Below are 12823 nucleotides of genomic sequence, written 5' to 3' on the forward strand. Positions count from 1 at the left end.
TATAGACAAACAAAGGTATTTGGAATAAAAAAACTATATATATAAAGTGTTGTTGACAATTTATCTATTGTATCCAAGGAAGTAAATCCTGAAAAGATCCTGAAAGAGAAACAGACCACTCACAAAATCGTGTACTGCACCACGGGGAGGCGCCTCTGTCACGATACAAAGCAAAAAAGCACAGTATCTGTTTAATTGCTTGGTCACAGTCTTAGTTTAACCGATTATGAAACTGCACATAATGTTTAAACTATAATAACCGCCTTACGGTATGTAAGAAGTGATTCAATCATGCATTCTCAAGAAAAATGACTTAAAAATCACCGCATAGATCAGAGATGAATTCAGGAAGAGGCGTGTTCCTTGCGTATAACACCTTAGCCTGGGTGTGTGAACGCTCATTCAGTAGGTAAAAACAAATAACGTGCACTCTTACCTATCTACGGAAGGACTTGAAACATCCATGATGGATTTCTTGAATTTGATGTTATTTTTGCTGTCAGTTACCGGTAAGATTAGTTTAATGTATATTGTCATTAGCCTACTTTGAGAACATCTTTTTTGAGGGGATTTGTTTCATATTTTATTTCACGTTTTTAGACATAATGTCCACAAACTGGTTTGTGGTTCAATCCATAGAATACAAGGAGTAGGCCTATTGTAATTACCGATGCATTGTTGTAGTGTATAGTGTGTATTTAGGCTTGGTTAATTAGCCCTAATGAAGAAAGCAGATTATTTTCCTCAATCAAATAATTTAATTCTTAGAGAGTTGAAAGTTTGTCGTCTAAAATTGTAAACCTTAATGAAAATGACTTAATGGTGCTGGCTGTCGGTGCTTAGACCCTTTACCCTTGAAAGGACACGTTGAATAACACCTGCTGCCTCGCTGGTTTGCCACAGGATGCTGCTTCGGAGAGAAGGCATTGCCACCAGGTCCTGTGGAGGGAGTTATTGGGAAAAACGTCACGTTTACCACGGTTGTTACTCCGGGAGATTACCTTACAGTATCCTGGACTTTCAACGGCGGGAGCGGACTTGTGGCCGTTGTAACACATGCTCCGGGAGGTACAAACTATGGTCCCGGCTACGAGGGAAAAGTGTCGCTGAATCCAACTACCGGGGTGTTACAGCTTGGGCCTTTGACTGCTAAGGACAGCGGAGACTATACTTTAAACATGATCAACAACATGGGCAAAGCCACCACTGGTGAAACTACTTTAAAAGTTCTCGGTGAGTACCTTCAAAAACGTCAAAGGTGATGCACAGTGAACTTGAATAATCCTTTTTTTTTTGTAAACATAAACAATTATTCATTGATAAATTATTCATTTAAATCATTGATTTGCAATCCATTTTTATTTCCGCTATTGCAAGTGGATATGGTAAGCTTAGTTTCAAGCACTAAACATGAGCAAACTGTCAAAGAAGTCTCTAGGGCGTGGCACCGTTGTTTAAAAGAAAGAAATACCTGTCCTGTTTCGAAAACAAATCGATCTGCTATGATGTCTCCTCACTTGACTCAAGTTTTATTACACGTTGTGTCCTAAAGGACAAGCAAATTAACTTGTCTAGTGGTGACTAAAATATAAGTTTTTAGTTTGTAAATGATAGATGTAGAATGTCACAAATGTTTGCTAATTGATGCCAACAAAGCTGAGTTGCCATGTTGACCTCTCTTTATGTCATCCTTTATTATTTACCTACATCTGATGTGTGCCCCCTCATGCATGGATTCATTCATCTGTTCATTAATTAATTCCTTAATGAATCCCATGCATCATCTGCTTAGTCTGTATTTATGTTTCACAATACTGTTTGCCAAGGAAGTAACCAATGCATTCCATCCACACATCCCCCGCCCCTCCCCTCATCCTTCCCTGCTTGCATTGACCTCCTGCCTTCCTCCCACCTTCCCACCCTCCTGCCTTCCTCCCACCTTCCCACCCTCCTGCCTTCCTCCCACCTTCCCACCCTCCTGCCTTCCTCCCACCTTCCCACCCTCCTGCCTTCCTCCCACCTTCCCACCCTCCTGCCTTCCTCCCACCTTCCCACCCTCCTGCCTTCCTCCCACCCTTCCACCCTCCCAGAGCCCGTGTCTGGCGTGACCATCACATCCAGCCTGACTGAAGCTGTGGAGATCAACAGCACCGTGGTCCTCAGCTGCACCTCCAAGGGCTCCTTCCTCAAGTATGCCTGGCTCAACGGCTCCGCCCCTGTGGTTCCCGACGGCACACACGTGACCCTGAGCGCAGACTCCCGCAACCTGACCGTGACTGCTGTCCTGAGGACAGACCTGGTGGGGCCCATCTACTGTGCCGTCTCCAACAGCCTGGAGAGCGAGAAGAGTGCCCCCTTCAGCCTCCCCGTCCACTGTGAGTACTTCTGGACAGTAGTCACCCCGATTCGGTAGTTGGTTTTGTTGTTTGTGTTGTTCTATGATCTCTACTGTATTTAAGGCCTGTTATGCTAGACTCATGTATGCCTGGGGTAGCCATTTTGAAATGGTAGATTGTGTTTGAGTGTTTCTTTAAGGCTTATGTGGGTGAGGCCAGTCTCCAGTCACAGACTTTCATACAACTTATCTGAGCTTCCTGTGTACACAAGGCCTGTGGTTGGCTACCACAAAGAGTCACACATACTGTGAAGAGTGATATCACATCTTACCCCTCCTAACCTCTTCTCACTCAGATCTGGTCTGGCTATAGAAGTTAGCCTCAGCTCACAATTACACAGTAACATATCAAAAATAGTTATTTTTATTACACCACCATTTACACTTTATCATACCATTCACTATTTACACACTTTACATAATTCCAACTTTATCATAACCAAATGTTACCCAACATTCAAAAGTCCATTGGTAGAAATGTACCCCGTAGGTAAAATGCATTGACCAGAAGACTCTTTCTTTTGAGGGTAGCATAGTCCAGGCTTGTTCAGACCCACTTACTTCTTCTGCTTGATCTCCAGTCAGGCTGTGCTAAGCAGGTGACAGGAAATGAGATAAGATCTGCTGCTGTTCTGCATGATGGCCTGGAACAGAGCAGCTGGCTAGGAGATCTCCCAGGCTTTACCTGACCCAGCCTGACAATCAGTCCACTTTACCTGACCCAACTTGACAATCAGTCTGCTAATTCGATTTTACATTTACATTACATTTAGTAGACTTACAGTAAGTACAGGGACATTCCCCCAAGGCAAGTCGGTGCCTTGCCCAAGGACACAACGTCATTTTTGCACGGCAGGGAATCGATCCGGCAACCTTCTGATTACTAGCCTGACTCCCTCACCGCTCAGCCATCTGACTCCCCCGATTTTCAACATTTATAAAAATACTTATACAATCGTTGAATTGAATTGTAAACACAGAGACATAAACGCAGCATCATGTGTGGCAGCTTAACACGGTTAAGTCTCACCAAGCTGTTTCCCTCATACAGTCGGGCCTGAAAACATCGCCATGACCATCAACCCAACTGGCGACTTTGTCAGGAAGGGTTCCACCCTCACTCTGACCTGCTTGGCCAAGTCCAGTCCAGCTGCACAGTACAAGTGGATCCACAAGGGTTTGGAAAGAAAGGAGACAAACTCAACACTGGTTCTGGCAAACGTGGATGAGAGCCAGACGGGGAACATCACCTGCATGGCTTTCAACGCCAAGACCAAGCGCTACCTCTCTGCCCCGGTGGTGAAGTTCACTGTCATTGGTGAGTTTGATCATTGTTTGCCATTTTGGGAACTGTAAGTTTATTTGTGGGTTGTGGGGAATGGATTTGAAGACAAACGCCCTACATGAATGGCATTGTTGACATATGTGGTATGAAACTGGTTTAACTGTCAAGTTGACACCTTCGGAACATAATACTTGTCAGATTTTATTTAAACACTTTCAAACACGAGTCAGAGAATAAGCACTTCAAAATGTAAATGAGAAACATAGCCTTGATATATTCCCAATTCTAAAGAGTTTGCCTGTAGCCACTACTCAAATGCCACTGTCTAAAATAAACAACTTAATTCTCCCTGAAAAGGTAACACTAACTGACCAAAACAAGTTTCTCAGCCTCTGTCTTTGAGACATTAGGTTAGGGTGAAGGTTAGGTACTGAACAGTTGTGCCCAGTACACATGCTGTACTCAGTAGTACACCTGGTCACGTTGAGGAAATTGGAAGTCTTTTGATGTTAGATAGCCTATAATGTGACCCCATCAGTTACTGTATGTTGGGATGACGCATCATTTTCAGATTCTTTGGAACCTGTCATCTTATGTTGATCTCATGATCAGACCTGGCAGTGGTGAACTGTCCTGCCCTGTGAAGGTACTATAACCTTTATGAGCCAGTGTATCGCCTGATGCAAGCTACTGTGTTTACATGTGAGACAGGCACGGGGGCCTTCTGTGTTTGTGACTCACTCAGACCTGCTGACCCATGGGTGCTGCTCTTTCAAGAGTTATTGGCTGTTGCTGTTTTCTTCAAAGAGAGAGCGAGAGATGCGGGGGGAGATTGGGATCAGCAACCATTTGAAATATTTTGTGAATTTGAGCATGTGTGTGCAGCTACTGTAGACATGGAGAATGGCTGCCTGGATATTTAACTATTGCTCCACCACAAATCACACAGTGACACATTCTTGTCAGCTCAGGGGCGAGGAAGTGGTGATTTTCTTCTGAGAATTCTGGCCTGTGAAGGTACCATTTGTGAGACTGTTGACAAACAGTGGTTAACTGTTGCGTGCCGACAGTGACTCACCCTTGGAAGATGTCTTCATGCTTGCTTTCAGTTGTAGCTGAACAAGCAGCCTTGGGGAATATCACCTTACTCTCAGTTTGCCACTCAGTCAAACACCTTCCTTCCTGTCCCATGTGTGTGTGCCAATGTGTGCCGGTGTGTGTGTGTGTTTGTAGATGCCATCTCCGGTACTAAGATCACTGGCCCCAACGCCACCCTCATCGCCGGCAACAGCACGGCCAGCCTCAAATGCTCGGCAACCACCGGGATATCCGGTGTGTTGTCAACCCGAGCCTGGATGAAGGACGGCAAGTCGCTGCTGTCTAGCAATAGAGTGAACATATCAGGTGACTGGACCCAGGTGACCATCAGCCCGGTGCAGAAGGAGGACAGCGGGGAATACAAGTGTCAGCTGAGCAATGCAGTCAACCAAGAGGAAGCCACGCACAAGATGGTAGTCTACTGTGAGTATGACACCACTACCTGTCTGACCGGAAGTTGGAAGCATTACAGTGATCATTTACATGATGGTCATTTATACATGTTCGTATATATATGTGCGTGTATGTATATGTAACGACATAACGGTTGTTTGTCCAAGGCCATTGACAAAGTTGAAATCTTGTGGTAGCAGTGCTATTCTGGTTCAGTCGTGGTCAGCTAATCACCGTCTTCTTTTCCCCAGACGGCCCGGAGGAAGTGAAGGTGACGGGTGAAATGGCCGTGGAGATCACCGAATCCGTCAAGCTGAACTGTGTAGCCAAGTCACTCCCCGCCGCCACCTTTGTCTGGAAGTTCAACGGCACGTTGACGCAGGTGACGTCACCAGACTACGTCATGGAGAGCGCTGTGTACAAAAACACAGGCATCTACACGTGTGAGGCCACCAACGCCGTTACCGGACTCACCAGCTCCGCCGCACACACGCTGTCTGTCAAAGGTAAGACGGGCAGACCTTTCCTGTGGGTTGCTATGCCAACCCGTAATTCGTCATACGGTTTGGGACTGAAACTGGCACTTGTGACAAGCTGCAGTGTTCCCTGTTTCGGTTCCCTTTTGTCTTGTCTGGACCTGGAGTCGTAAGCGTATTTGAAATACAGCACAAACCGTGACTGGCCTAATGGTTGATTGATCATCCCTGTGCAGAGGAAGGTGCTCTGGACGAGGGCCTATCAGATGGAGCCATCGCCGGCATCATCATCGCTGTACTCGTCCTCGTGGCGGCCATTATAGCTGGAGTTGTCTACATGAGACGAAAACAAACGTGAGACCCCATCCCCCTTGCACCCACACACACACACACACACACACACACAGAGAGGTGGTGTCCTGTTAGATCACAATGTTGTGTCACAATCCACCCAAGGCAATGTGATGTGCCTGTCCTATAGCTGCAGAAACTTCCACTCCTTCTCGCACACAGTCAGACACACCTTACGCACATTCCTGAGATAGGTAGCTGCCAGGTGTGTGTGCCTGCCCCCCCCCTCTCCTCCCTTGAGGGCGTTCTCAAACAGCAGGGCGAGAGCCGTTGAAGACACAATGGACGGTAGCTTAGTCTACTCCCTCTCCCAGGTTTGAATTTGAATGGATATCCCGCCACCCTATCCTCCCCTTATCGCCCCCTCTTCCCCCTTTCCACTCTGCCCCTTTCCTCCCCCTCTCCTCCTCCATTCTCTCTCCACTATGATACCACCCCCCCACCCTCCAACCCCACCCTGCCCCCACAGACAGCAGGCCGTAATAGCAAGATAACACTGTGTGACTTGACAGGGGGTCACCGAGGGTTAAATGTACCTAGCGAACCCACACACACACACAAAGGCTGCTTTAGGGTGGGGCCTGCTCTGTATTATCGGAAGCTTAGCCTTAACCGAACCTCATTTGTCAGCCTCAGTCACAGTCAACACTGCACCAGGTGAGGCCTTGACAGATTCTCTCTGTCTGGAGTTCCTCACACACTCACTGATATTTAATGCAAGCCAGTTGGAAGGAACGGCTAAAACAAGGAAAAGGAAAAAAGCCAGTTAATCTGATGCAAATGCCCCATACACACACACACGCACACTCTTGTTCTGGGAGAGAGATGTTTGCGAGCGATAACCAACGAGCATGGCTCACATGTAGTCAAGACTGAACTCTGTCACACTCTCGAAGGTGGCTAGAAGCTACTAGCGCTGGCAGTTGCAAAGACAGAACATTAAGAATCTGCCTTACTGACTGGTTGGATGGATGGTTGGTTTTCATCCTTATTTCATTCATGTTAAAAGAGATCAGAAAGGGTGGATTTGGTGCAGTGTTGAAAGCTGGGTCGCCGCGGTTGGTTGGATTTTCACCTCCGTGTTCCTGCAGCTGCACACATGCGGGCAGACATGGTAGAGAGAGATACAGTAAAGAAGAGGGGGGGTGGGGGGAGTGGTGGGGGGCAGTAGAGGAAGAGAGAACCAGGAGAGAGGTGATGGGAAAAAGAGGGGGAGAGCATTCCTATTGGCTGATTAGACCTGGAGGACAGAGTTAGACTGATGTGTAGTGCTTGTATGCACTGTATGTGTGTGTGTACAGAGATTGCCTGTTTAAGGTACAGTCGAAACAGGTTACCTGTCTATGAGCCATCCAGTCTCTCCACTGGAACTGTCACCCTGGATTAGGCCTGGATGGCCTTCAGTATTTCCAAAACACCGTCAGACAACATTCCACACCTCGCATCCCCTCTCTCTCTCTCTCTCTCTCTCTCTCTCTCTCTCTCTCTCTCTCTCTCTCTCTCTCTCTCTCTCTCTCTCTCTCTCTCTCTCTCTGTCTCTTTCACTCTCACTCTCACTCTCACTCTCGCTCTCTCTCTCGCTCTCTCTCTCACTCTCACTCTCGCTCTCTCTCTCTCTCTCTCTCTCTCTCTGTCTCTTTCTCTCTTTCTGGCTCTCTCTCTGTTTCTTCATTTATCTCTTTTCTTTCTCTCATATATCTCTCTTTCTTCCCTTCTCTCTGTCTCCCAGTTAGACTGACCCCCCTGCCCAGCCTCGTTAAGATAACAAACTACCAGGGTGTGGTGCCCCCAGGCTCCACAGCCCCTGTCCCAGCCCCCCCTCCCTCTAACAAATAACAGATGTTTGAATGGGGGTCCAGAGGGCCAAGCCCATCGTTTCACACCCGAATAGATAGATGAGGGGGGGAGAGAGAACTGAGGAGAGAAGGAAAGAGGAGAAGGGTGGAGGCGAAACTGTACAGCATGTCCCCCTGTCCCTTATCACGGGGGAATCCCCTGCTCTCTGTCTGTCTCCCCCCTTTGTAGCAGTAGTAGAAGGTATACGAGAAGGCAGAGGCAGGGCGGCGAGCCAGGGCGGAGAGGCTGAGGCTATGGCTGGAATGTCCTCTTCGTGTCTGCACTAGCGTCAGCCTCTTCCCTCCTGCCCGTCTCTCTCTCTCCATCCATCTCTCTTTCTCTATCCCTCTCTCCTTCTCTTGCGTGTTCTCCACTGTCCCCTCTTGTGTATGGTTCTGCTCATTACATTTTAAGTATTTGTATTCATGTCATCTATTTTCTACCCTCCCCCTCCTAACAGTTGCCCCCTCTCCAATTCAGTTATTCCGTTAGGTCCTGGGGGTGATCCCACGCCCTCTTGTTTTTCCTATCTCTCCTTCTCTATCTCTCTCTACCTCTCAAACCGACTCGTCGCTCCTCCTAGGAGCGTCGTAACTCAGCGATGCTGCTGACACACCTGCAGGGTCAGAGGTCGCCCCCTCCACCCACTCATCTGAAGACGCTCCCGCAGCTGTTTAGATCCATCAGCGGTGTTTCTGCTCTGTTGCTCGTAGCTTGGTCCTTGTTAGCATTGTAGCCAACACGATTTATTTTTATATTGACCGAGCAAAGCTACTCCATTGAACCACAAACTGTTATCCTTGGACTCCCAGGATGCCCTTGTGGTCTGGGACATGGCAGTTAGGGAGGTCATGTAGCTACTTGTGGCCAGTCAGCCAGCACATCAGCAGAGATATGAGGAAGCCAGTTTCTCTAAAACACGATAGCGGTCCTGTTGGGTGGATCTTATCAAGCCTTATCATTTGCAATGCCATTTCTGCTGTCAACGTGCGCTCTCTGGCAGTGGTGTTTTGAGAACGGCATGTCACTGTTTCATCTTTTTAATTCCGAGCTTCATTTTCACGAGTCAGTTCACCCTATAACCGACAAACCTACACCCTCATCACAGTGTAGCTGATGATCTTCTACTGTAAAGTCTAACTGAAAATCTTCCATATCAGAACATCTTCCCAGATTCCGGAGAAGTGGGGTCATGATCTAACCCCTGACCTCCATCTTCCTGTGCTGTTGTGTTTCAGGGTCGAGTCGCCATACTAGAGAAGAGAGAGGCTGCATGGAGAGAGAAACAGGTGAAGCCTTTTTTCAGAACTACTTCCATCAAATTGTATTGTAACAAGCAGGCGGGCAGCCATTCTGGCATGTAGGCAGACAGACAGACAGACAGACAGACAGACAGACAGACAGACAGACATGGTAGTGTCTTGTTGCATTGTAACACAAGCTAGACCTGCTAGGCTCAAGGCACAGAGATAAGAGTGTTGACTTTAGGAAGAGGCCAGGCCTGGCACTTAATGCCAGACCGGAGTGGGGTTGAGGGGAGGGGTGGCACAGCTTCGAGAAGTAATTATTATCCGATCTTGATTAGTAACTGAAAAGTAACTTGAGTTTATGAAACCTACCATTTCCGATGTTGAACTAAACCGTGTGAGCTTGAAGTCTACTTCATTCATGGGGATGATGAGAGGATGAGATATACAATGAGAGGATGAGAGAGATGAGTGGATGATATTGTACATTGCTAGGTAGCTGATGTTTTTCGTTGTTCTTCTGTTAGGAGCATTCAACCCAAAGCATCTACTGCTGTTTTTACCCAAGATCTTCCTCTCTGGCCTGGGAGGACCAATGAGCTGTAAGCCTGCCCCAGGTCCAGTAGAACCAACCAGTCACAGCCAAGCCCCACACCAGACTGACCCCCCCCCCCCACCCCTTCTCTGGTTCCAGGGGTGCCCAGATGTGGCCTCCTGGAGCTTCGTAAGGGGCCCGGAACCTTCCCTTTCTTTGTCTGTATGGTCTTCCTGTTTCTCCTCCCTGCCACTTCACTCATACCCCCCCTCCCCCCACCCTCTTCTTCTCCATTCATTGGAATGTCATCAAGGCCCTCGCCGACACAAATAAAGACTTCAGGCACTCTAAAGAGAATGAAGATGCCCTACTGATCATGGCCGATGTGTACAGCCTGGAGAAACTGGAGGAGTGTTCGAACATCTCCCATAGTCTACAGGGACTCTCTCTTTCTCTTTCTGTCTGGATGGAGAGGTCTTCTTCGCATGAAAGATGAAAGACTGAAGAAAAATCTTTGTGAAAGCAAGATTGAACATGCTTCAAGTCAGAAAAAAACAGACAGGCTGCAGCATTTCTGTGGGCAGATGACATTCCACTGGTTTTGGAGGGAAAGTCGCAACTTCAAGGAGGCACGCTACAATCTACCAAGATCACTTATCTTCTGGATGACTTGTTTCACACCGGATCTTTCTATGATTTTACTTTTGTTGCTTTATTGTTTGTCATTTCATCTTTTGAAGCAGTATGTCACTCAAAATACAACAGTTATAATTTCTTTCTTATGTAGTTGATTGGCCCTGACTTTTTACATCTGTCCTTGTTAATTAGATTTTCCAAAGAAAGTGTTTGTTTTGAAAAGCATTACATTTATTCTCAGGACACTGAAAATGGTTGCTTACCTAACATGTGAAGTGTATTTTGAGTAAACTATCTCTTTAAACCTGGAGTTCTTACTCCCTCACAGTGTTTTAGAATAAGAGTTTTGTTACCATAACCAATCATATTTTTCCCTGCTGTGTTGATTAACAGATTAGGAGCCTGTTCTTTGCTTTAGCCCTGAGTGTTGGTGTAAACCTGCAAGCTGGAGATAGCTCCTCCTTGGGGGAGCTGAGGTGTTTAAGGTGCTTTATGTAAACCTAGACTGTTACATGCACTGATCCACCGATGGAAAGCAATTTATCATGAAGATCACAGCTTGGACCGCACACTGCTGAATGCACACACACAACCTGAACACACACAAACACACACACACAAAAACACACACACCCACACAAACACACATTCACAAACACACACAAACTCACACACACACAAACCCATCTGCTGGTTGTTTCTCTGTTTTGCGATTGTTTTGACTAGACTACTAATGAACATGATTTACTGCCCATCACTGTAAATAATATCCAGATATATTTTCTTTTCATGTAAATGTGCTTTGTTAGGTTCTTAACATTTTAGGATTTGTTTTTCGGGTTTTCTTGCTGATCTTTGAATACTTTCCGCAAATCTTCATGTGTTTACAGTGAGTGCATACCATCCAATTGACATTTATCTCCACTTCTTTATTGTGTTACCATGGGAGTGTTTGAATACCTATTAAATGCTTCCTCCCTTCCTTCAAATTCACTGAACTAACCTCAAAAAAGGAAATTAGGAAGAAAGGATGCATTCTGTGAATAATGGAACGGGGCCCACACATTTGTTTTTGTTTTATTTATTCTTCTCTTGCTGGAACATCCTTGTTTGTTTTCCAGGGAATATTCAAACAGTATCACCGGCTGGCCAATCCTGTTTTCTATTTCTCGGGAACCAATCACACAAATGTTCTCTCTCTCATCTGTCGCTAAGATTGTGAATGACTGAACATAAACGCGGAGCAACGGTTCCTGTTTTTACAATGCTGCATTGACTCTTTACTGCTCAGAGGGCCGGGGGGGGGTTCAACCTAAAGGGGAGGGGGGGGGGTTGCTCTCCCCTCCTCACATCTCCTCTCATCTGGTATCCTTTCCTCTTCACCTCTATTTATCTATCCCCTCCTCTCTTCTCTAATACACTCCTTATCTCCTCTCTTATTTTCTTCTCTCTTCCTTAACTCCTTTCCCTCTCTTCCTGTGCCACACCTTGAGTGTGAGAGGTACGGTGTGCCCCAGAGAAAAAAGAATCTGCCATAAAACCTGTTTGACACATACAGCCCGGGGGAGGATTCGGAGTGCAGAGAAAGGTTGAGGTTTGTGTCAGCAACACAGGTTGTTTTTGTAAATCTTTGTAGCTGTTGGTAGGTAGGTTTAATGTGACTTCCCCAAAAAGTTGAGCTGGGGCCCAGGTTTTTATTTATATTTTTTATAACTGATTGGTTTCAACCAATTGTTCATGTTAAATCTGAAGACACTTAATCCTGCCTCTCCACATTCCCCATCGAAACTCTCCTGTCTGAATCTGATGCCCTTTCCCCCTTCGCCCTGTGTCATTGACTCCTCCCAGCCACACTCAATTTTTCAGTCAAATCAACCCCTTGAATGAAGATCCTTGCACAGCACATCCTGGTTAACCTGATCCCCTCCTAGAGGACAGCACACACACAGAGAGACTTGAATTTTAATTACATTCACCGCAGTGCAAGTCACAGTGCTTTTGAAAGCCCCGAATATGAAACCAGAATTGTCTGAAGAAGAGCCTGTTTGTCGACAATTTGCAGTATCAATTTCAAGTTGATTTTGGGCTTTAGGAGGTGTGATATTGAACTAGTTCAATTGTTGTCATACTTTTCTGAGACTGTTTCAACTGGTTTGACTATAACGCTAACAACACAAACGTTCTGCCAATGACCAGTCCATCCAGTTCATTTGTCTTGAGTCAACAACAATGCCTTACATTGTGTACACTGTTAGTCAGGTTAGTTAGGTAGGCCTACTTAAAACAGTGGTGCTGCTGTGACATCATACTGTACTTGAATGCAAAAACAAGTCAATAAAGTTTTAACCATTTGACCAGTCTCAGTGATTTAAAAAGATGATGTCATTGTTGTTTTTGGGAGCATGGGGCTCTTCCTGTAGTGTCAGGTGACCCAGTGGAAATCTGAAGCGAGAAGGTGTGAAATCCTATCTTCTCAATACCACGTAAAGTTCTCACTGATGACCAGATGACCATGGGGCAACAGGTGAAGTGTTGCTCTTCGATGGAAGCAGATACTCTCTGTACCATATT

At 46.2% G+C, this 12823-nt stretch overlaps 1 protein-coding gene across 1 annotated transcript; it reads left to right on the top strand.

Annotated features, from left to right (window-relative positions):
* Positions 1-417: 417 nt before the first annotated feature.
* Positions 418-12603, top strand: LOC146295337 (cell adhesion molecule CEACAM5). Its single transcript, XM_084697215.1, has 9 exons — positions 418-509; positions 904-1233; positions 2091-2375; positions 3447-3713; positions 4914-5201; positions 5423-5677; positions 5884-6001; positions 9073-9123; positions 9609-12603. Exons 1-8 carry the CDS (start codon positions 464-466, stop codon positions 9089-9091), a joined length of 1608 nt encoding a protein of 535 aa, XP_084553341.1. The 5' UTR covers positions 418-463; the 3' UTR covers positions 9092-9123; positions 9609-12603.
* Positions 12604-12823: the final 220 nt, after the last annotated feature.

Source organism: Hypomesus nipponensis, chromosome 4 (assembly GCF_054491055.1).
Source record: "Hypomesus nipponensis isolate SF chromosome 4, ASM5449105v1, whole genome shotgun sequence".
In the NCBI taxonomy this organism is placed as follows: domain Eukaryota; kingdom Metazoa; phylum Chordata; class Actinopteri; order Osmeriformes; family Osmeridae; genus Hypomesus; species Hypomesus nipponensis.